At 45.6% G+C, this 21,849-nt stretch overlaps 2 protein-coding genes across 2 annotated transcripts in view; one reads left to right on the forward strand and one right to left on the reverse strand.

The window, feature by feature from the left end:
• LOC133933466 (histone H4-like) overlaps window positions 1–21,849 on the forward strand; it is a 744,890-nt gene that overhangs the window by 463,109 nt on the left and 259,932 nt on the right. The window contains exon 3 of the mRNA XM_062380591.1: window positions 455–464. Within this exon, the coding sequence (XP_062236575.1) occupies window positions 455–464 (10 nt within the window). The remainder of the gene's footprint in view (window positions 1–454; window positions 465–21,849) is intronic.
• On the reverse strand, window positions 18,775–19,859 carry LOC133933468 (uncharacterized). Its single transcript, XM_062380597.1, has 2 exons — window positions 19,410–19,859; window positions 18,775–19,301 (listed from the first exon to the last, which is right to left on the reverse strand). Exons 1-2 carry the CDS (start codon window positions 19,749–19,751, stop codon window positions 18,846–18,848), a joined length of 798 nt encoding a protein of 265 aa, XP_062236581.1. The 5' UTR covers window positions 19,752–19,859; the 3' UTR covers window positions 18,775–18,845.

Consider the following 21,849-nt stretch of genomic DNA (forward strand, 5'->3'; position numbering starts at 1 on the left):
AATATCTGTCAGGTTACCATCTTCATACTTATGTATATGCAAACAATACAATGTCAATAACTTCAGTCTTTTTAGATATCCCACTTCACATAATCCATCTGTTGCATTGCCTCTTTTTGTGTTATTAGGGCCTATTTGTTACACTTATATTTGAAGTTTTTTCATATTCATATAGTTACTATTTCATGCAATATTCACGTTTCTAACACACAAGTGAGATAAGTTTAATAGAGTTTGAAAGCGGACAATTATGGAACACAAACTTAGTATTCACTGAAACCACAGATGGCATCATCTAATGAAACAAATATATATAAATATAATAACTATTATTATCAACTACCCTTGCCAGATGTATATAGCCTTAACATTAACAAATAGGGTTAGTCTCGATAATAAAACTCATGCTAAAGAGATAATATAACATCATTTAAGCTTTCATTCCTGTGACCAGGCTTACATATGTGCGCAGTAGTTTTATATGACGCACCAACATTGATCGCTGTAACTAATTATCCCCATATCTACATTGAAACACTTCTCCACACTGTGTAGACTGCGCTCCGGTTTACTGTGACTAGCATTAACGCTCCATAATGTAGCATCAGGACCGCATCGGGCTGTGCTGCTCAGAGAGGAACCTACAGGCTATGCGGTGAAAACAAGCTTAAACAACATTAGCTTAATCTCGACATAAGCTAACAAGCCATGCATCGTGAGCAACACTACCTGCTAATCATTGCTACGGTTCTAATATATGAATTAAATAAAAATCGATTCTCACTCCCTGGAAGAACTTGACAACAGAGTTGTGAGACGGTCTGTTAGTACAATGAACTGCACAGCCAGCCATGGTTTGTGTCGAGTGAATCGGCGGGGATCCGCCGACATGAAGCTACGAGTGGACCGAGCAGCTTGCAGGTGGCTTGAGGGGAGCTAACGAGCGGCTAGTGACAAGCTGTGCCCGCATCGGAGCCTGTGCCCAGGTGTCAATCAATAGACCACGCCCCTAATTATGCGTAATTTTAAACCTCAATATCGCTTAAACGGGGGAGTTAGAAAAAAATTCACCACCCTCAGAGTTGTCATGAATGAAAAACCTCGCGATTGAGACTAAAACCAAAGGTTGAACCATGCTGTAAACAGGTTTAATTCTGCTCTAAAGTTGGGCATTTTTACATTGGAGTCAATGGGACTTTCTGTTTCTTGGAGCCAGCCTCTAGTGGCCACCCAGTGAACTGCAGCTTTTTACACTTCCGTATCGGCCTCATCGCTCAGCCCAGGATGTTGCCCCTTGATCCGGTGTCGGGTCGTGGGGGGAGCAGCTCAAGCAGGGGGCCCCAGACTTCCCTTTCCCGGGCCACATTGACCAACTCTGACGGGGGGGATCCCGAGGCGTTCCCAGGCCAGTGTTGAGATATAATCTCTCCACCTAGTCCTGGGTCTTCCCCGAGGTCTCCTCCCCACTGGACGTGCCTGAAACACCTCCCAAGGAAGGCCACCAGTGGGCATCCTTACCAGATGCCCGAACCAGCTCAGCTGACTCCTTTCTAAGTAAAGGAGCAGCGGCTCTAATCCGAGTTCCTCACGGATGGCTGAGCTTCTCACCCTATCCCTAAGGGAGACGCCAGTCACCCTTCTGAGAAAACTCATCTCGGCCGCTTGTACCCGCGATCTCGTCCTTTCGGTCATCACCCAGCCCTCATGACCATAGGTGAGGATAGGAACGAAGATCGACCGGTAGATCGAGAGCTTTGCCTTGCGGCTCAGCTCTCTTTTCGTTACAACGGTGCGGTAAAGCGAACGCAATACCGCGCCCGCTGCTCCGATTCTCCGGCCAATCTCACACTCCATAGTACCCTCACTCGCGAACAAGACTCCAAGGTACTTGAACTCCTTCACTTGGGCTAAGGACTCATTTCCTACCCGGAGTAAGCAATCCATCGGTTTCCTGCTAAGAGTCATGGCCTCAGATTTAGCGGTGCTGATCCTTATCCCAGCCGCTTCACACTCGGCCGCCAGCTGATCCAGTGAGTGCTGAAGGTCACAGGCCGATGATCCAATGAGGACCACATCATCTGCAAAAAGCAGTGACGAGATCCTCAGACCACCGAACTGCAACCCCTTCCCACCACGACTACGCCTCGATATCCTGTCCATGTATATCACAAACAGGATTGGTGACAAGGCGCAGCCCTGGCGGAGACCAGCATCCACTGAGAACGAAACTGACTGGCTGCCGAGGACGCGAACACAGCTCTCGCTTTGGGAGTACAGGGATTGGATGGCCCTGAGGAGAGACCCCCTTACCCCATACTCCCGCAGCACCTCCCACAGTTTCTCCCGGGGGACCCGGTCATACGCCTTCTCCAGATCCACAAAACACATGTAGACCGGATGGGCATACTCCCAGGCCCCCTCCAGGATCCTTGCGAGAGTGAAGAGCTGGTCCGTAGTTCCACGTCCGGGGCGAAAACCACATTGTTCCTCTTCAATCTGAGGTTCGACGATCGGCCGAACCCTCCTTTCCAGCACCTTGGAGTAGACTTTACCAGGGAGGCTGAGAAGTGTGATGCCCCGGTAATTGGCGCACACTCTCTGGTCCCCCTTTTTGAACAGGGGAACCACCACCCCGGTTTGCCACTCCTTTGGCACTGTACCCGACTCCCACGCAATGTTGAATAGGCGTGTCAACCATGACAGCCCCTCAACACTCAGAGCCTTTAGCATTTCTGGCTGGATCTCATCAATCCCTGGGGCCTTGCCACTGCGGAGATGTTTGACCACCTCAGTGACCTCCACCAGGGAAATTGACGATGAAACACCATCAACCTCGAGCTCTTCCTCCAACATAGAGGGCGTGCTATTCGGATTCAGGAGTTCCTCAAAGTGTTCCTTCCAACGTCCGACGACCTCCTCAGTTGAGGTCAACAGAGTCCCATCCTTACTGTACACAGCTTGGATGGTTCCCCGCTTCCCCCTCCTGAGGTGCCGGATAGTCTTCCAGAAACACTTTGGTGCCGACCGAAAGTCCTTCTCCATGGCCTCTCCGAACTTCTCCCACACCCGCTGCTTAGCCTCCGACACGGCAGCAGCTGCAGCCCTTTGGGCCTGTCGGTGCCCTGCAACCGAGTCAGGAGTCCTCCAGGATATCATATCCCGGAAGGCCTCCTTGTTCAATCGGACGGCTTCCCTGACCACCGGTGTCCACCACGGTGTCCGAGGGTTACCGCCCCTTGAGGAGCCTAAGACCCTGAGGCCACAGCTAGCCGCCGCAGCTTCAGCAATGGAGGCTTTGAACACCGCCCACTCCGGCTCAATGCCCCCAACCTCCACAGGAAAACTCCGCCGGAGGTGTGAGTTGAAGCTACCTAGGACAGGGGCCTCCTCCAGACGTTCCCAGTTCACCCGCACTACTCGTTTGGGCTTACCAGGTCTATCCGGAAATTTCCCCCATTCCCTGATCCAACTCACAACCAGATGGTGGTCGGTTGACAGTTCCGCCCCTTCTCTTTACCCGAGTGTCCAAAACATGCGGCCTCAGATCAGATGACACAATCACAAAATCGATCATTGATCTTCGGCCTAGGGTACTCTGGTACCAGATACACTTATGAGCACCCTTATGTTCGAACATGGTGTTTGTTATGGATAATCCATGACTAGCACAGAAGTCCAATAACAAACGACCGCTCGGGTTTAGATCAGGGAGGCCGTTCCTCCCCACCACGCCTCTCCAGGTGTCTCCATCGTTGCCCACGTGGGCGTTGAAGTCACCCAGCAGAACTACGGAGTCCCCTACTGGAGCCCCATACAGGACTCCATTCAGGGTCTCCAAGAAGGCTGAGTACTCTGAGCTGCTGTTTGGTGCATACGCACAAACAACAGTCAGAGTTTTCCCCCCTACAACCCTTAGGCGCAGGGAGGCGACCCTCTCGTCTACCGGGGTAAACTCCAACACCGCGGCGCTCAGCCGGGGATTTATGAGTATCCCCACACCCGCCCGGCGCCTCACGCCCTCGGCAACTCCGGAGAAGAATAGAGTCCAACCCTTATCCAGGAGTACGGTACCAGAGCTGAGACTGTGCGTGGAGGTAAGCCCCACCAGATCTAACTGATAGCGCTCCACCTCCCTCACAAGCTCCGGTTCCTTTCCCCACAGCGAGGTGACGTTCCACATCCCCAGAACCAGCTTCTGCCGCCCGGGTCTGGTCCGTCGAGACCCCTGACCTTCGCTGCCACCCATGTGGCTGCGCACCCGACCCCAACGGGTCTTCCCACAGGTGGTGGGCCCATGGGATGAAGAGAGGGGGGGTGCCACGTAGTTTGTTCGGGCTATGCCCGACCGGGCTCCGTGGCAAACTCGGCCACCAGGCGCTCGCCATCGAGCCCTCCGTCTGGGCCTAGCTCCAGACGGGGGCCCCGGGCTCCCTCCGGGCCGGGTCACATCTCCTCTTTTTTCGTTATTCATTGAGGTTTTTTGAACCATTCTTAGTCTGGCCCCTCACCTGAGACCAGTCTGCCATGAGAGACCCTACCAGGAGCACAAGGCTCCAGACAACACAGCCCTCAGGTTCATAGGGACACGCAAACCTCTCCACCACGATAAGGTGACGGTTCCAGGAGAGGATTGTTGGGATTGTTCTGTAGAATAAGATGAGAAAAAAGTTTGTAAAAACACTAAAGCAATGCCAGAGATGTAAATAGATGACCAATTGGAATCTACTTTAAAAATATTTTACAAATGATGGTTAATTGAATAGAAATAGGCTAGATAAACAGATGAATAATCCTCAATCAGCATGCTAACATATTTTCGTAACTTACCTGACCACCTATTATTACCTATTATTACCTACAGCAGACCTTATTAGACCTGCTGTAGACCTGCTGTATGCTGGCAGTTATCTGTGCACGTGATGGAGACATGCACAGTGGAGGGTTGTAATTAAACGTGCAGCATGTGCAAATAGAATTTGAAAAATCAATACATGCAGACTGTCAAGTGTCATTTGCAGTTAACGATAAACAACTTACTCACTTGTCAACGATGAGAGTGACCGTCGGGCGAGTGATGCGTTCTCACTCGTTTGCATTCTCAGTCGGTGGAGTTGACCCCACACAACATCTGCAGCGCCATCGCGCGACATGTTCACGTAGCGTTTCGAATAGTAGATGAGAATCATTGCTAATTTGCAGAGTAAAAACATACACTTTGTTTGCTCTCACATTGTTGTTAATTCTTTGCTTCCTCTCCGTGTTTTGTCTTCTCCTTATTTGTGTTATTTTCATCACCAAGTCCTTGTCTGAGTCTGAGTCGAGTCCTTTTGGATCGAGAGCCTGGGCTGCAGTCTCTGTAGGAGCCGCGCCGCTCTGTGTTTCTCTCACGGAGCTAAGCTCGGCAGCTGACTGCCGCGCCGTGCTGTCCCGTTCTCCGCAGTCCGTGCTGTTTTCGTTCTGTTTTTTTGTCTTTCGTTCAGTTATTTAACCCTTTGTTTTCTCCTCCTCCCTCCCGCTTCGCGCCAGGCCTCAACGCACTGGCCGCACCAGCCGCACCAGCCGCCTCCTCTTCCTGCGCGCACTCCATTTCCTCCTCCTCTTCACCTGTGCTCTCCTCGCTCAGACTGACTTCCTCATTGTCCCCAGACTCATCTTGACACTCCCCTGTTTCACTTTTGTTGCACACACACTCCAATTTATTTAAACAGAGGCTGCATTTAGTATTGTTCCAGGCATTCCCTTAGTATATGTCCCGGCTGTACACACATCCTGCATACTCTTATTTGCTTGTCGTGAATTACTCTAAAGTATTCCGCACCCAGCGCAGTATTGAATCTGGCTGAGTACGGCAGTGATTGGACCTGACTATTGAATTTTAGCTTGAGGAATCGATCATTTCAGGATACTTCAAAGTAGACGCAGACAACTGGTCACATCGAAAGAGCGTGACAGTGCCGGAAAAACAGGGACCGGGCCCTCAACATGAGATAAACTTAGTCGGCGAACTTCCTGCTCCATTTGTTTAATTTCCCCATGAGTCACCTCCTGGAATTTTGTGTCAATTACTCCAATTTCCACCAGATTATCATGAGGATCCTCCTGACATTCTCATTTAAACGTTTATCCCCGATATCCATCTTGAAATGATCAGCAATTTGAATTAATTGATCTCACGAACAGCGGTCTAATAACTCCTCTGACGGAGCACTCAGAAACCCATCCACAGTAGCCATGACTGAAAAACACAGCTAACCTGCCTGAATATTAACATTTAACTCTGTGCACCAGTGGTCACACTTCTCAAGCTGTACACAGCAACACATCACTGCAGCGCTGTCCCGCTGACTGCCTAACCAGAAACTGATTAAAGACCCCCCCCCCCCCCCCCCCAGTCTCCTGGGACCGGTATTTCAAAACTTGTAATCCAGATCAGAATGATCCGGATAACCAAATCCCCCTTACCTCAGCCACGGATCAACCTGATCTATCCCGGTATTTCAAAACTTTGCTGGATTGGATCAGAGTGATCCTGATACCGGCAGATTGGGATGTCCAAATCCGTCCCGCCCCCTGGATCACAGACAGGAAACAGGAAATGGAGCCAACATTTTACAGAAAAAGGAGAAGCTAGCTCAACTATTGTCTCTGAATTAAAGTATAATCTTAGCCAGTGTTGATGCGTCCTCAGACTAGATGAAAGGCAATCATTATATTGAGTTAACCAATTATGTAAATCAGCACAAAGTTGAAAGAAGAGCTCGGCGATCTCTAATTAAGCAGAGTTCGCGCTAATGCGAGCTAACGCTGCTCCATTGACTCCTGTGTTAAGGAGCTAACAAGCTAGTAAATAGGCTAGCGTCTGTATGTCGCGGTCCACAGTCCATTTGAATGCATTCACTCGCAAGGCATTGTGTGTAGATTTTAAAATGTGTTGTACATATCTTTTTAGGAAACAGTTGTTAACAAAGGGGACAGCCCTAAAACCTTAATATTAGATTTTCTTTACAGATGTCTGTGGGAAGAGACTTGCACAGACTTGCTCCAAATGGCATTACTTTTTGAGCTTTGGCTATGAAAATTAAGTGTGTGTGCTGAATGCATGTGAATAAAAACATTTGACAGAGTTTCAGTGGAGGCCTTTATCAGTGGGTAACTTAACAAAAAAAACTGTTACTTAAATAAGGCATTCATATTCAAACTTAAACATACAAATCGAAGTTTTGTTAAACAAAAGCACCAGACCTTATCAATGAGGATCAAGAGAAATACAAATTAACCATGGCATTTCGAACTGCTCTTCCTGCTGGTTCATCTGCTTGATGTGGTGGTGGTGGTGGTGGTGGTGGTGGCTGCAGCTGTGGTACTTCTGCCTCAAGTGGTGGTCTGTCCAGGATGTCTTCATTCAGAGGAACTCTTCTCAATTGGGCAATGTTATGAAGATCAATGCAGGCAGATATTATATTGCAGGCCTGCTTCGGCTCCACACGAAGATAGTTCAGGCAGGCAAATCTGCCTTTTAAAACACCATTGATACGCTCAATTGTTCCCCTTGTTGCGCTGTGTGCATTGTTATACCTCTGCTGTGGGTCACATGTGACAGTAGCAAAGGGGGTCATAAGCCACCGTAGAAGTGGGTAGCCACTGTAAGGGAAATGTAACATGTGGTATACTTTGATTGATCAATATTGAATCTCTAACAAATGTCACTTTGATGTTGCTATTTCCTGTTGAACTGAGTTCAACAGGAAATAGTGTTAGCCTGAATACTCCAGTCACAGTAATCTAATTAGTCTGGATGTAAAGAACTACTTTGATGTTATGTGACTTTCTCACCCACAAATTCACCTAACAAAGACTTTAAACCGCGGGGGATTTATGGTGGTAGTAGACATTAAGACAGATGTTACACTCCAGGGGTCTGAGATAAAGCAGGGGACAGGGGACATACTTTCACCTATTTCCTGAATATCAAAGAGGCTGATCGATACGTTTTGTTCCTCTCTAGGAGGAGCTGTAAGATGTTTGAAGTGCTCCCTTTTTGCATGTCATTAACTGTTTAACCACCCCCTCCCGAATGGGTGGGTTAGCCAAATGTATAAATACCAACCACTGTCTTCTGTCTGGGTGCATATGACAAACTCAACTCTGTTGTATGTACCATGCTCGAGCATTAAATGTGTGACAATACTGTGAGAGAATTGTGTCTCGTTTCCTCCTTGCTAAAGGTGGGATTGTAGAAATTGCCACGACACCACTGTCACCCAGGAGGATACCATCCGGCGCAGTTTGTTGCAGTCTTCTGTAGAGATGACTTTCTCTTAGAATCCGTGCATCATGTACAGAACCAGGCCATCTCACAACACAGTTGGTTATTTTAAGGTCAGCATTCCCTATGAGCTGCACGTTGATACTATGCCGTCCCTTTCTGTTGACAAATTCCCATTCTCTTTCATGGGGTGCCTGAATGTGTATGTGGGTGCAGTCGATGGCACCAATAGTGTTAGGCATCCTGGCAATTGAGAAGAATTTTCTCTTGGTTTGTGTTATTTCTTCCTCAGTATCTGGAAATCTCACATACTGGTGAATTAGACCAGCCAGGGCTGCTGCCACTGAATGCATGACGTGTCCCACTGTAGACTTTGTCACAGCCAGGCCATCTGCAATGACTTCATAGAAGGATCCACAGGCAAAGAAACGTAGGGCAATAAGCACCTGCTCCTCCACAGTTAAGGCATGACTCCTTCTTGTAGGACGTTGAAGATGTGGGCGAAGAATTTCACATATATACAAAATATCTTCTCTTCGAAATCTAAACCGTGCATAAAGCTCATCATTTGAGTACTGCTCAATGAAATTACCTTGTTGGACATACTGACGAGGCTTGTATCGTCTCGGACGGTGCCGCAGGACATGTACTATGGATGTCATGTTGCAGAAGCAAAGGTCATTGACCTAACGAGCCCAGTTTTAAAGTCTGTGACCTGTTCTTTCTCACCTGCTTTCAATTCAGCTTTATGGTATTTAAGGCCTTCCTTAGTGATAGGGCTTTCTCAGACAACATGGAGAAGAATAAAGGAAGTAATTTCACAACAGCAGAGACAACGGCCCTTTTGGAGGGTGTTCGTGCCAATTACCAGGCCCTTTTTTGGAGGTTTTAGTGGTCCTGGACAGAGTTCTCTGTCCTCAAAAATAAAAAATAAAATATGGGCCGACATAACAAGGCAAATTAATGCCACTGGTAGTGGCCAACGGCGGAGTGTTGAGCAGGTTCAGCTTAGGTGGAAAAACTTAAAGCAAAAGGCTACAAAGGACCATTCTGAGGCGAAAAACCCCCAAACAGGGAACAAGTCCATAAAACGTGGGAGTTCACTGATACGGTTTTGGACATCATAGGAGGTGAGAGTTCCCAAGCCTTGTTTGGAATACTGCCAGCTGGTACAGGGGAGTCAATCGACCCCACGGAGCCTCTGAACCTGTCTGCTGAATTGGTCACCCTCACCCCTGTGGAGCTGGCATTTGAAGAGCCCAGCACAAGCCAGAGCCCTGTCTTGGAGGAGATGTGGAATCCACCGGCACCACCACCACCATGTAAGCGCAAAAGGCAAGCTGAGAAGGGGGATGGCTACAATGAACTACTGAAGGTGGAAACGGAACGAGCTCAGCAACAAATAATTCTAACAAATGAACAAATCAAACTAACACTTCTTAAACAAGAAGAAGTGAAGTTAAGAATTCAGTTGCTGGAAAAGCAGTTAAAAGACTGAAATGTATACTGCATAGTTTAACACTGTTTGTTTAATAAATCACGTTGTTTTTCCTTCATAATTCCTTGTTAATTGGAGTTTGTAATGTCACTTGCACGCAGTAGTGTAGTGTTTATTCTGTGTTGCACTTATGACGCCGATTTGTTAAAGCATTGCAGTGAACAGCGTGCATGTTTGCAGAAGAAAAAAAAGGAACGTGAAAAGGAAATAAACATTGATCAAACAGCAGTGAAGCTTAGTTGTATTAAACAAAGAACTTTGGGAGCAGTTACACTTCAACTGTTCAAATCTTAACATGTAACCTCCCTCAAATCCACCTCTGAGGTGGGATCAGGGTGATCCTGATTTTTAGGATCAAACTGATCCAGATTTCCCACTTAAGTTTTGAAATACTCAACAGCAGCCTTAATCCGGATCAAAGGCAGGATTGGATTGCCAAATCTGAATCTGAATCTTCATGATCAGATTTGCTTTGAAATACCCGTTTTTAGGATCTGATCAGGATTTAATCCAAACCAGGTGGATTAATCCTGTCGGATCATTTTGAAATACCGGCCCCAGGTGCTAGTTGTGGTGGGTATTTATGCACTGAATCCCGCAAACTGGCGACTCCACCTGCAGCATCGGACATGCTCCCGAGACAACTGCTCGAACCACTTTCACACCACACACAAAAAAAAATAAGGAACACCAGGAAATACCCGGCACAGCAACACGGAGAAACAAGCCAACACACAACAGCGTCAGTTCACTTACCCGAACATCTCCCACACAAACAAACTACACCGCTCATTCACAAAAACACGAGGCGCACAGCTGACTTGGTGTTGGACGTCACACTACGCTCACACATTACCTGATCACAGGTCTCATTCACAAAAATCGATTCTCCGCCTATCCAGTCTTTCACAAACGTGGAGGAAAAGCGTGCACCGGACGAGCCCCCATTTGCTCACGACTGTGGCAAGGAGGGAGACGACACGGGTGAACTGTGGCTCTATTAGAATATTTATTAATGGAACAAACAACAAACCAAAGTCTCCATGAAGAAAACCGAAAAGGCTGCTGGCGTCCGGGAGAACCAACCTCGTCCCGTAGGTGGCGCAAGACGAATCTGGCCAGTCTTTTAAAGGGCAGAGCACACCAGGCCAAGATGTGCTCTTATTGTCGCTGACGCCCACTCCACCTGTAGTTCTGGGAACGGAAGAACAGCGACACCTAGGGGTCGTCACAATAAATAAAGTCTGTTTGAATGGTTAAAATGACATGTGTACACACTTCAATCTACACAAACACTTTAACATACTGCACACGTGTGTACACTCTGGATAAACACAGTGTTTGTTGACACTAAGGCCTTCATTTGTAATATGAATGTGTTATTGGCTATAAAAGTCTGAGAAGACTTGATCTATTGATCAATAGGTAACATATATTGACAGATTAACAGAGATATCTCACACACTGGTCAAACAGTTTTCCAGAAACGTTTGTTAGGTTTAATGATTATTTACACAAATAATTATTATCATAATATACAGAAACATGTATCCTAGTGTTAATATGATGAGCACAACTTGGTATTTACTAAGTAGAGAAAAGCAAATCCCAGTAAAGCTTAAACATTTTCTGGAAAATAATTTATATAAACTTTTGACTTTTTGTGTCAAATGAGACAAATGTGCCCCAATATTAATTTTATCATGACTTAAAATGAACATTTGATCAAACTCAACATGGATATGAAATGTAGCCCTACTTCTATAATGACTCTCCAGCATCCTCAGCATGAAACGTTCACGGTTCTGATAGGAAATCTGGCTCAACTTCACCAGGAGCCTCGGCCATCAGCGGTGTGTTTGCTTCCTGCACAATTACTTGATTTTATTACTAAGAGATCCTCAACAGGTGCTTGTTTTCACTCGGTGTCTCTGAACAAACATGTGGAGCAGCTAGGAAACGGGTTTTGGTGGAGCTGTGGTGCTTTTGAACTCATTTTAGGAGAGAAACTAGTGGGAAAAGCCGCTGAGCAGCGCTGCTCACCGCGGTGAACGGGGCGTGTTCGGGGGCTCCACCGACCAAATGCAGAGAGCATCAGAGCTCTTCATGACTTCAACATGAAGACAAATAAGTCCGCTACCTGCTTCCTCACTGTCAGCCTCCAGCACCGCTCACCCACTGAGTTTTTACTCGTTTATCAGTGAAGAGAAAACACAAGTGTCTGTGCGTTCACACTGTACACGGGAGCCACGGCTCGATTGAGTCTCCACGGTTCTCATGGTGTGTTCAAGTACCACCTCCTGATAGGGACTCTCCATCAGTCCGGTAACTCACTCCGATAGTTTGTCGTTGATCTAAACGCAAAGAGAAAGATGGCAGAAGTCGCTCCAGCTCCAGCTCCAGCCGCCGCCAAGGTTAAAGCGGCCAAGAAGAAGGTTGTGAAACCGAAGACCGCCGGCCCCAGCGTCAGTGAGCTCATCGTGAAGGCCGTGTCCACGTCCAAGGAGCACAGTGGCGCGTCCGTGTCCGCCCTCAAGAAGGCTCTGGCTGCCGGAGGCTACGATGTGGAGAAGAACAATTCCCGCGTCAACACCACCATCAAGAAGCTGGTGGTCAGCGGGACCCTGGTCCAGACCAAGGGAACCGGGGCCACCGGCTCGTTCAAGATGAGCAAGAAAGAGGCAGTGAAGAAGGCCGCTCCCAAAGCCAAGATGCCCGCCGCCAAGAAACCCGCAGTGGCTAAAAAGCCCAAGTCAGCGGCAGCCAAGAAGCCAGCAGCCGCTAAAAAGTCCCCGAAGAAGGTGGCTAAACCAGCAGCGGCCAAGAAGCCCACCAAGAGTTCCAAGAAGGTGGTGAAAAAGGCGCCTGCTGCCAAGAAGTCCCCCGCGAAGAAGGTCGCCAAACCCAAAGTGAAGAAGACAGCAGCCAAGAAGAAGTGAGCTGTCCTCACTGTGAAACATGTCCATCCTGGTAAAAGGCTCTTTTAAGAGCCACACACGTCTTTCCACAAAGAGCTGTTTCCTCATCATTCATCACCACTGTCCATAAATATGTAGAGACAGAGTTCTTAACTACAGGGAGTCTAGATAGATTGAGCATTATTAGATGTCATCTTACAATGTTCAGATTAAGAAGTTAGTAAATATCAAAACATCAAATATTATAAAACATAGCTTTAAACTCTGTGAAGGGGGTAGCCTACTCCTACCTACACACATGCATCATGTAACATGATGTTCAGCAATATCGTCATTACTTTATATACCATACTTTTTAAAATGTCTGCCTTAGTTGTTATATTTATCGTATTACCTTGTGTCTTTCCTTACTAAATATAAAAGTGACAGTTGCTTAGAAAAATGACAATTCCGGCCTCACATCATGTAACCATACTGTGCTGTAGTAACCTCAGGCAGCCAACAGATGGAGCTGCTCTCCAAATGATGTGAACCTGAGTAAAGTCCACTACCAGAAGAATACCAGGTGATGTTTTTCTCAGCTTTATGATTTAAACACCAAGTAAATGTTTCAGCTTATAATTAAAAAATACTATCTCAAGACCAACATTACAACCTTAGCTCACCTGATGAGGCCAAAGCTATTTGAGTTCACTGAAGAAGACCCTGAGAAGTGGTCGAAAGCTCAGAAAACAAGTTTAGCTCTTGGTTGAACTGATCCAGAGTCACGCTCCTCTGAAATAATTACAAGATATCTTAGCAAAACTTGATATTTACATGTTTATATTTGCGTTTGATACTCTATTTCTGTCTTAAATTAACTTTTACATAAAGAAAACCTTGCACATTGTACAGTTTAATTGAGTTTACAAATAACTTCAGACAGGGTGCTTTGATGACTCAGGCCAAATCATAGCCAGACCAGATCATAGGAAACTAACATACATCGAAGGAGAAACTTTTCAAGAGGACGGCTGGAGGAAAGTGCAGAGTTGGGAGTCAGTTTGGTAACAAGGGAGCAAGGGGTGGAAATAACCGAACGAAATATCTCTGGGATATTATTTGGAAAGTTTCTTCATTTCCTGTAAGTGATCTCCAGTGCGCTCTGTGAGCCTGATGGCACAGTCAAACTGCAGTGATTTGATGATACACGCAGTGTTAGAAGATATTATTAAAACCTATGAATGACTCGGCTCCGTAACTCCACGATTGAATGGAATCTAAACGTAATTTGCTGCACGTTATGTTTAAATTCAAAGGTTCGAGTGGAACAGACATGTCGCTCGAGCAAAACTAAGCTGTTGGTTTTATTGTAAATGATGAAGTGGATCAATACTCTGACTTCAGTTCACCACCTCACGTCTGTGTCGCCACTTTCCCCTCTCCAAAACGTTCGTACGCATGGGTCAGAGTTTGCGTGGAAATACGCAACGTTTGCGTGAGAAGTGGCGTACGCACGTTTCAGCCCCCGCAACGGTTCTAAATGAGACCTCCTGTTCTCTCCCCTCGTTGCTCCTCTCCGCATATTTTTCCTCTGTGCCTCGTTTGACCAGCGGGGGAAGTGTTTAGTCCGTGTGCCCTCTCACTGGCATTTTCCTGTCTGTTCTCTTGTTGTCCGTCCTTCACTTCACATCTTTCATCTCCTCCTCTTGCTCTGTCCGTGATTGTTTTTACGTCTGTCTGCTCCTTCTCGTTTGTTGCCATGCTGTCCGTCTTTCGAGGTTAAACAAAAAAATCGAAATTTCCCCCAAACAGCAAAATCTGTCCGAGGATTGTTTAAAATAATAAACTCTTCTTTTCGAACAAACGAAAAACTGACAATACATTGACGTAGAAACTTATTTTACTTGTGGAATAGACACTTAAGTTTGGCTTCTTTCACTGCTCTTGCCATCTCACTGTGACGACCTCAAGGGGCGTGTTCAGCGTGGTAAGTCTGTAAGCGAATGATTCCACCCACAATACCTATTTATACATGTAAATGAATCAGGGGAAATGTGCAGAAAATAAAAATTAATGTGCAATTTTATCATAATATTGTGTGACAACCCTGGAGTTGTGCTGCTGTGGTGTTGTGCTTGTGTGTGTTTCAGGTTCCTGCAGGCGGAGTCAGACCTTAGTAATCAGCAGTGATATGGCACACCTGTTGCTGACCAGTATTTAAGAGGGCTGCACACTGGGCTCTCCCCTTCACCAGATCTACCACCACATCCCAGCTTTTTCTTCTACTCTATCTACTTCTACCTCTTCTTCTTCTTATGTGTAAATCCAACCGGACGTTAGCGTTGTCATTGTCTTGTCTAGTGTGTTTGTGTCCCCCTGCTGCAGTGACGCACTGTGCGGGGGTGTCTGAGCCTGTTTGGAAGTGTACCTCGTGACAATGGCGGAGGCAAGCACGGAGCGGGTGAGTGGAAACGCGGTGACCCACGGAGGTGATAGCGGGAGAGGCACGGAGTTAAAGGCAGAGCAAGAGCTGCAGAAACAATGAGAGGAATGTGAGGGAGCTAACCGTAATGGTAGAGATGGAAGGCGAGGATGAAGCAATGGCGATGGAGCTGATGAGGTGCGTGAGAGAGCTGTGTGGAGGGCTGCTGGCGTGTAGACACATGGACGGGGGAAAAAATATGTAATGACCATGAGTCACCCGTAAGGTAAAGAGAGGCTCATGGATGGGTTTAAAATTGGAGAAACGATGGTGCATGCTAGAGAGCTAGTTAATGATGAGCTGGTGGTATCATTTATGAATCTGCCATTTTACATCAAGGACAGTATATTAGATAAAGTCCAGGGCTGCGGAGTCTCGGCAGTATCTCCGATAAAGAGGAGGATGTGGCCTGGAACTAATGTGGCAGATGGGACGAGATATTTAAAAGTTAAATTCATTAGCCACATCCAGTCATTGGCTCTCCATTACTTATCTGTCCTTCGCACAACTCTCTATTCTCATCGCTCAGTCTATCTTCCATCTTGTCCATCACCTGTCTGCTACTCTCCTCATCTACCTCTTCTTTCTCATATAACTCTATATAAAATTCGTCAACTCTTTCCACTATCCCTACAAGGTCCGTTAATTTTTCCCTTCCCTTTCCCTCCACTGGCTCAAAATAAATTTTCTCCTGCCTTGTCTTCTCTAGCCCTAAGAAATACCCTGTACATTCTTCACCCTCTATTGCATACCTCGCCTTACTTATAATTATTGCACCTTTCACATTCCCTGCTCTATCTCCTTTAGTTCATCTTTCATCCTTATGCATCCCTCTGTCACAATTACCCCTTCCCCAGCTTTCTTCTCCTCTTCGTCTAACTCCTGTTTTAACTTTTCTCTCATTCTTTCCCCTGTTCTTATTGTGTTTCTTGCTCATGCCCCTTATCCCCTCTTTCAACCTTCCCCACCACCTCCCTATATCTTCCTTATACATCATGTCATTCATCTTGTGACAACCCTGGAGTTGTCTGCTGTGTGTGTTGTGTTTCAGGCTCCTGTAGGCGGAGTCGGTCTCTGGTGATCAGTGGGGATATGGCACACCTGGGGGCCCACTACTTAAGGGGCCTGCAGACTGGGCTCTGGTCTCTCATTCACCGGGTCTACCTCAACATGGGCATGTGGAGGTTTTCTTTGTATTTTGTTCTTTGTAGTATTATTCCTGTAGAATAAATGCATAAATACTGTAACTGCAGAGCTTTGTGCCATTCAGTGTTTCTTGTTGCACACATGAGCCAAGGTGTAACGAGTGGGGGCTCGTCCGAAATCCAGATCCAGGTTTGTTTCTCACCCTTTTCTGTCCTGAGAAAGTAATAGGCCTCTAGTAGGATACGTTTCCCCTGGAATAGTGTACTGGTAGCCCAGGGTGTGTGATAACTTTAGAGTGTGAATGTAGTGCTTTGACCTTACATTGGTGGGACTAATTGCATTATTTATCAGGCACTAATTAGATGGATTTACCTTTTGGCGTTACCTTTCCTGGTAGGAATAAGCAACAGTATCTCTCTCGGGGGGTCTGTTGGTTTGTTATTTTTGTTTGTTATTTTTGTGCATAAACATGATTTGACTTTGTGTCTTGGGTACACGTCCATGTCCGTCTGGTGAGTATCAGCATAGCTGGTGCTTTACCTGGTCATTGGTTTTGTGTTTAAAACACCTGTCATGAAATGCATGAAGACTAGGGTCTAGAGAAGGTAGTTAGCATTGGTTAGACAGATAGTCAGGGGAAAGGTATTCCAAAGGTATTCCAAGGTGTAACTGCTCTTTAAAATGCAGTTACACTCAGAGAAATGCTTGTACTTGAAATTGTGTTTAATTTAAATAAGATGCAGTCCAGATGAGGAACTGAAGGCTCTGTGTCGTTACTGCTGCTGCATTCATGTTGTATTCTACAGATATACTTAATTACTTTGGTATCAATCTTGGGACCCGTAACATATATCTCCAACCAATAGTTTGACATAAAAAAAAAAAAAATTAGCCAAAAATCGTAAAAACGGAAGGGGTACTGGCTCCTTGGTGTTGTCAGAACATACTAGCGCATTGAGGCGTATGGTTAGTGTGTGTGGCCAAGCAACTTCGACAAAGAAAGAAATACTTTTATAATAAGTTTTCTTGGAAAATAGTTTTGAAAAAATATTTTTTTTTGGGGGGGGGGCAGGAGTGAAGCTTCCCTAGAGCACCAAATGTGCTAGGGCCGGCCCTGCCTCCCATCCACTCCTTCTCGATCTCCCTCATACACTCCTCATCCCAGTGGGTTTCCCTCGCCTGAAGGATCGGAGCTGGTGTTTTGCAATATTACGTAAAAAGTGTTACCATAGAATGGTGTGCCTTGAGGCACTCAATAAAATATAAAACATTAATATTGAAAATAATTTATATCAAATCAAAACTTTAATTGGTTAAAGTTCTCGCGGGGCACAACCCTTCATAGAAGGGAAAAGATAGCCAATTCATTGATTAAGATCAGTCTCATTTAGATCTAGTTCAATTAGAAATCTCAATATTTTACCATTAAAGATTATATAATGAACAATGAAGGTTATGGCGTTCTTAACTGTGACGGATGGCAAAATTCACTTATGCAATATTAATGACAGTTCATTTGTGAAAGAAGAACATTTATTATGAACATAATAAAGTATAAAAACACAAATTACTTAACAATCAAACTGAATAACAACGAGGTGTGTGTGTGTGCGTGTGAATGTAAATTAGCATTCTTTAAAGACTGGTGCCTAAGATAAGAGCCCCCCCCCTTCTTCTTAGGTTGCTTTACGGCCGTTGCTTTACGGCTGAGGGGGAAGGTTTAACTAGGTGAGAAGCTATGCGTGTCTGTGTGGATGTTAATCAGATAATGATAGTCAGGGACAAAGCCTGTGGCGAGCCTAACTATTAACCGTCATTTAATTTATGCCTACAACGTCACAGCATATATCAAACTTGTAAACACACCGAGTAAACAGTCTTGCTTAGCATGTATAATTATTAAGCCCAGATTATGTTACCAGTCCGAGGGAACGAGGAAAAGAAAGTTGCTGTTCAGGTTGCAGTTCTGTGACGTCTCCTGGCTTTGTGGTCGTAGAGTTCTGCATCCGTGATTCTGTCGAGCGGTGTGCTCAGATGCTGGTTGAAGTTTTCCTGCAGGACATCGAGTCGCTACGAGGAGTTTTGTAGAGCTTGAAGGGCGAGGAGATTTCCTTGAGAAGGGTGAGCTGGGAGCTGCACCCCTGACCTCCGGTTGTGGGTTGGATAGAGAAGGAAGCTGGATCAGGGCTTGAGCAGCCTTCCGCCCTCTGAGAGATGGAAGAAGAGAGGCTGTAGCAGCCTTCCACCCTCGGGAGAATTGGAGAAAGAGAGGCTGGACAGCCTACTGGCTTTCAAAGGATTGTAGAAAGAGAAAGATTTTGGGGAGACCTCTCCTTATATTGGCCCCGGTGACCTCAGAGGTCTTGGACCAGAGTGACCAATAGGAGTTGACCCTTGTGGTTCTTGACACCTTTGTGTGACATTGCCCAGACCCCAGGACATGCAGCATCCTGTTACATCCTCTGGGAGACTGAGTTCCTTGTCTTTCTAAGATCAATGGAACCTGTGGCATCTTGGGGGATTGAGTCCACTCCAGCACATGCGGCATGTTTGTTACAAGTTTGACTGAAAGGAGGCCTGTGGTTTGCACAAAAACCATGTCCCAACACTGGTTTCATCCCCTGAAGATGACGTTGTCGAAGGAACCATGCCTTTCAAAATGTGTATACCCTTTACAGGCTGTCCAGGTGTGGGGTAGCGGTAATGCTGCTCTGTTACCGCATTTGAATGGGTAAGGTAGCCCGCCACCAATGTTTTTGCAGAATCGCTCATATCCTTGGTGCTCGTCTCAAAGACTCTGCGTACCACCTTGCTGCTCACTGCCGGGACATTGAACTTTTTTTGCAACCGTGCAATGTCATTGGTGGTCCGGTGAACCCCCTTCCCTGTGCTGGAAAGGAAGAATAAATCTTTTGGATCCTCAACGTCCTCAATGTCCTCACCCCTCTTGCGTTTCCTGCCGGCTCTCTGGAAGACTGGCCGTGACCGTCTGTAGTAGATATCAAACCACTGTTGGACAAAAGAAAGGACATTGATGGGAGAAAAAGACATTAATTATGTTACTTTCAGCTGTAACAGAAATTATCCAGGTTCAGTCAGGAATTGTGGTGAACTTACTTGCTCCTGCTCCTGTGAAAGCGCAAACGAGGCCAGTTGTGTTGCTGCAGTCTTGTGCTCCTTTACCGCAATCACCCAACGTGGATGACCCTTCTCCGGTGAAAGTTCTTTGAACCTTGATAACCACTCACTCACAGTCATGTTTTCCACCACACTCGGCCGTTGCATGTGTCCTAGAACCAAAACAGCCTCAAGGTAGTACAACACAATCTGGTTATCGCTCGAATCCAATGTGGCAGGATCCTCTTCAGACAGTGCATCCAAACATGCCAAGAATCTATCCTTGGCCTCCACCAATACAGCATGACAGTCTTGAGTTGACAACTGATTTTCGTTCAGCATCCACTCATGCCTATGAGAAAAAAAAGAGTGTGATATGAGACATATGAATTGAAATATAGAAGTGAAACTCAGTTAATTGCACCAGTATCAAATGTGATAACAAATCACATTTCAGCAGGCAGAGAAAAGATTACCAGGTATTGACCATTTATATGGGTACAATGAAACAAACCTTTGGTTGAGGATCTCCTTCCTTGCTTGCTTGCCCAGTATCGGCATCATCTGGCTGAGGAGCTGAGTGAAACATTTGGCCTCTTCATGGAGCTGCTTATCCGTATTTATCAGGTTGGTTGTGTCCGTGTGGAATTTCAGGAATCTTTTCAAGCTCTTGAGGTAATTTATCTGTGTTCTCTTCTTCAGAGTAGCAGAGGTTTTAGTGAGGGACGTTTTGACTTTTTCTCTCTCATAAACAAACTGCAAGGAAACGTTCTCTTTGTTAGCAAAATATAGATACCGAGAGATGTTTTCAACCTGAAAATAAAAGACATCATGTTCAGTGACCTAGCAATGACTGTTTTGCTTCATATAAATGCGTATAAAGGTTTCTCAGAAAAAGTGTTAAACATTTACTGGTCCTTACCTCCTGTTTGTAATTTCAAATCTTTTTGTCTTTTTTCATTTGCATGGCAAAATCTTTGAGAAGTGGGTGGCTCAGAGGATGTCTGTCGTTAAGGCCTTTCTCATTCATTTCTTGCTTGCTTTTTTGAGCAAACTTTCTTGTTCGAGTGCCAACAGGGGCCTCGTCAGCCATGTCACCCCCTTCATTGTTAGAAGTCGTTCTAGTGGATGGTCCAGCTTCAGCATCTGTATTGGATAGTGTCTGAGCAGCTAAAGGCTCAGCATTGGCCTGAGAGTCGGGTAGGCCACGTATAACCATGTGGCGATTTTTCAGCTCCTCAACCAGTCTGTCAAAAAGAAAACAAGATATTTGAAAATATCAGTATATAAAAATTCTTATCAAAAAAAAAGGAGCAAGATAACGTTCTGTAAGCCACTTACCTTTGGATTGGAATCTTCATTTGACATGATTTCAGTGAGGTCTGAATAATTGAAAATTCTGCCTTCCTTAAGGATCTCGCTTGCTTCTTTCTTGGCATTTTCAACAATGGCTTGTATATCTTCCCTCGAGCCATCTTTCATGCATACCCTCGTCAAATGGACAGACAGGATATCTTGTGGTTTGGAACAAGCAGGACATGGCAAATAGTGCCTGTTTGGAGCTTTCTTGTAAAAGAAAAGAAAAGGCATGATTAACTTTTTTTAGTTTAACTCTACAGGCTATAAATAATTCCAAACATGTATTTATAAAACAGGAAAACATTAAAAATTCCTTACCGTGGAGCCATTTGTCAAACTGAGATAGGTCAGTGAAGATGAAGCAATAACAATTGGTTTTGTTGTTCGCTGATCTATTGGCCAAGATGGTTGAGGCGTCAAGGTGAGCATATTTTATATTTGTCAAGACAATGCCTACATAGTCAAGCACACCATTATCTATATCGAACGCAGTTGTTTTTCTTCTAATCTCACTATTTTTCATTTTTATGTAGTGCCAGGCCTTCCGGAGAAGGCAACAGTCATGAGCCGTTTGGAGAAGGGCCTATTCATCCGTCTGATGAGTCTTCCAACCATGGTGACCATTGTGCTGACCTTTCATTGAAACAGCCAGTGATACATTTGCACAAGCTTCCAGGGGAAAATGAAAAGGTCAGGTTCCATGAGGCACTAAATCAACTCCTGAAAAAACACCCTGTTACACTGAGTGGGAAACAGCCACAAGTGAAAGAGCGCAGGAATGTCTCTCAAGACTGGGAGCAGAAGCTTTACACACGCTGGCGGAAGATTCAGTTTGAAAAGCGTGTAAACCATACCCGTGGTGAGTACTTATTATTTAATTTTTTAGTATGTATTAATATTTATTTATATTTAACATTACTTTCAAGTAAGACCGATTGCACAAATCAAAGATTTCTATTATTGTATTCATGACTAACAAAACTTGTTATTTATTTTGACAGAACAATTCAGTCGGCGTATGCCAGCAAAAGACCGAGTCGACGCATGGGTACGAAAGCAGGGATGGAAGGGGATGACTGCC

Source organism: Platichthys flesus, chromosome 22 (assembly GCF_949316205.1).
Source record: "Platichthys flesus chromosome 22, fPlaFle2.1, whole genome shotgun sequence".
In the NCBI taxonomy this organism is placed as follows: Eukaryota; Metazoa; Chordata; class Actinopteri; order Pleuronectiformes; family Pleuronectidae; genus Platichthys; species Platichthys flesus.

Coding starts and splice junctions, on each gene's coding strand:
- LOC133933468 (XM_062380597.1), bottom strand. CDS start 19,751: ATGCTGAACGAAAATCAGTTGTCAACTCAAGACTGTCATGCTGTATTG. Junction 19,302..19,409: donor TTTCACAGGAGCAGGAGCAA/GTAAGTTCACCA, acceptor TTTGTCCAACAG/TGGTTTGATATCTACTACAG.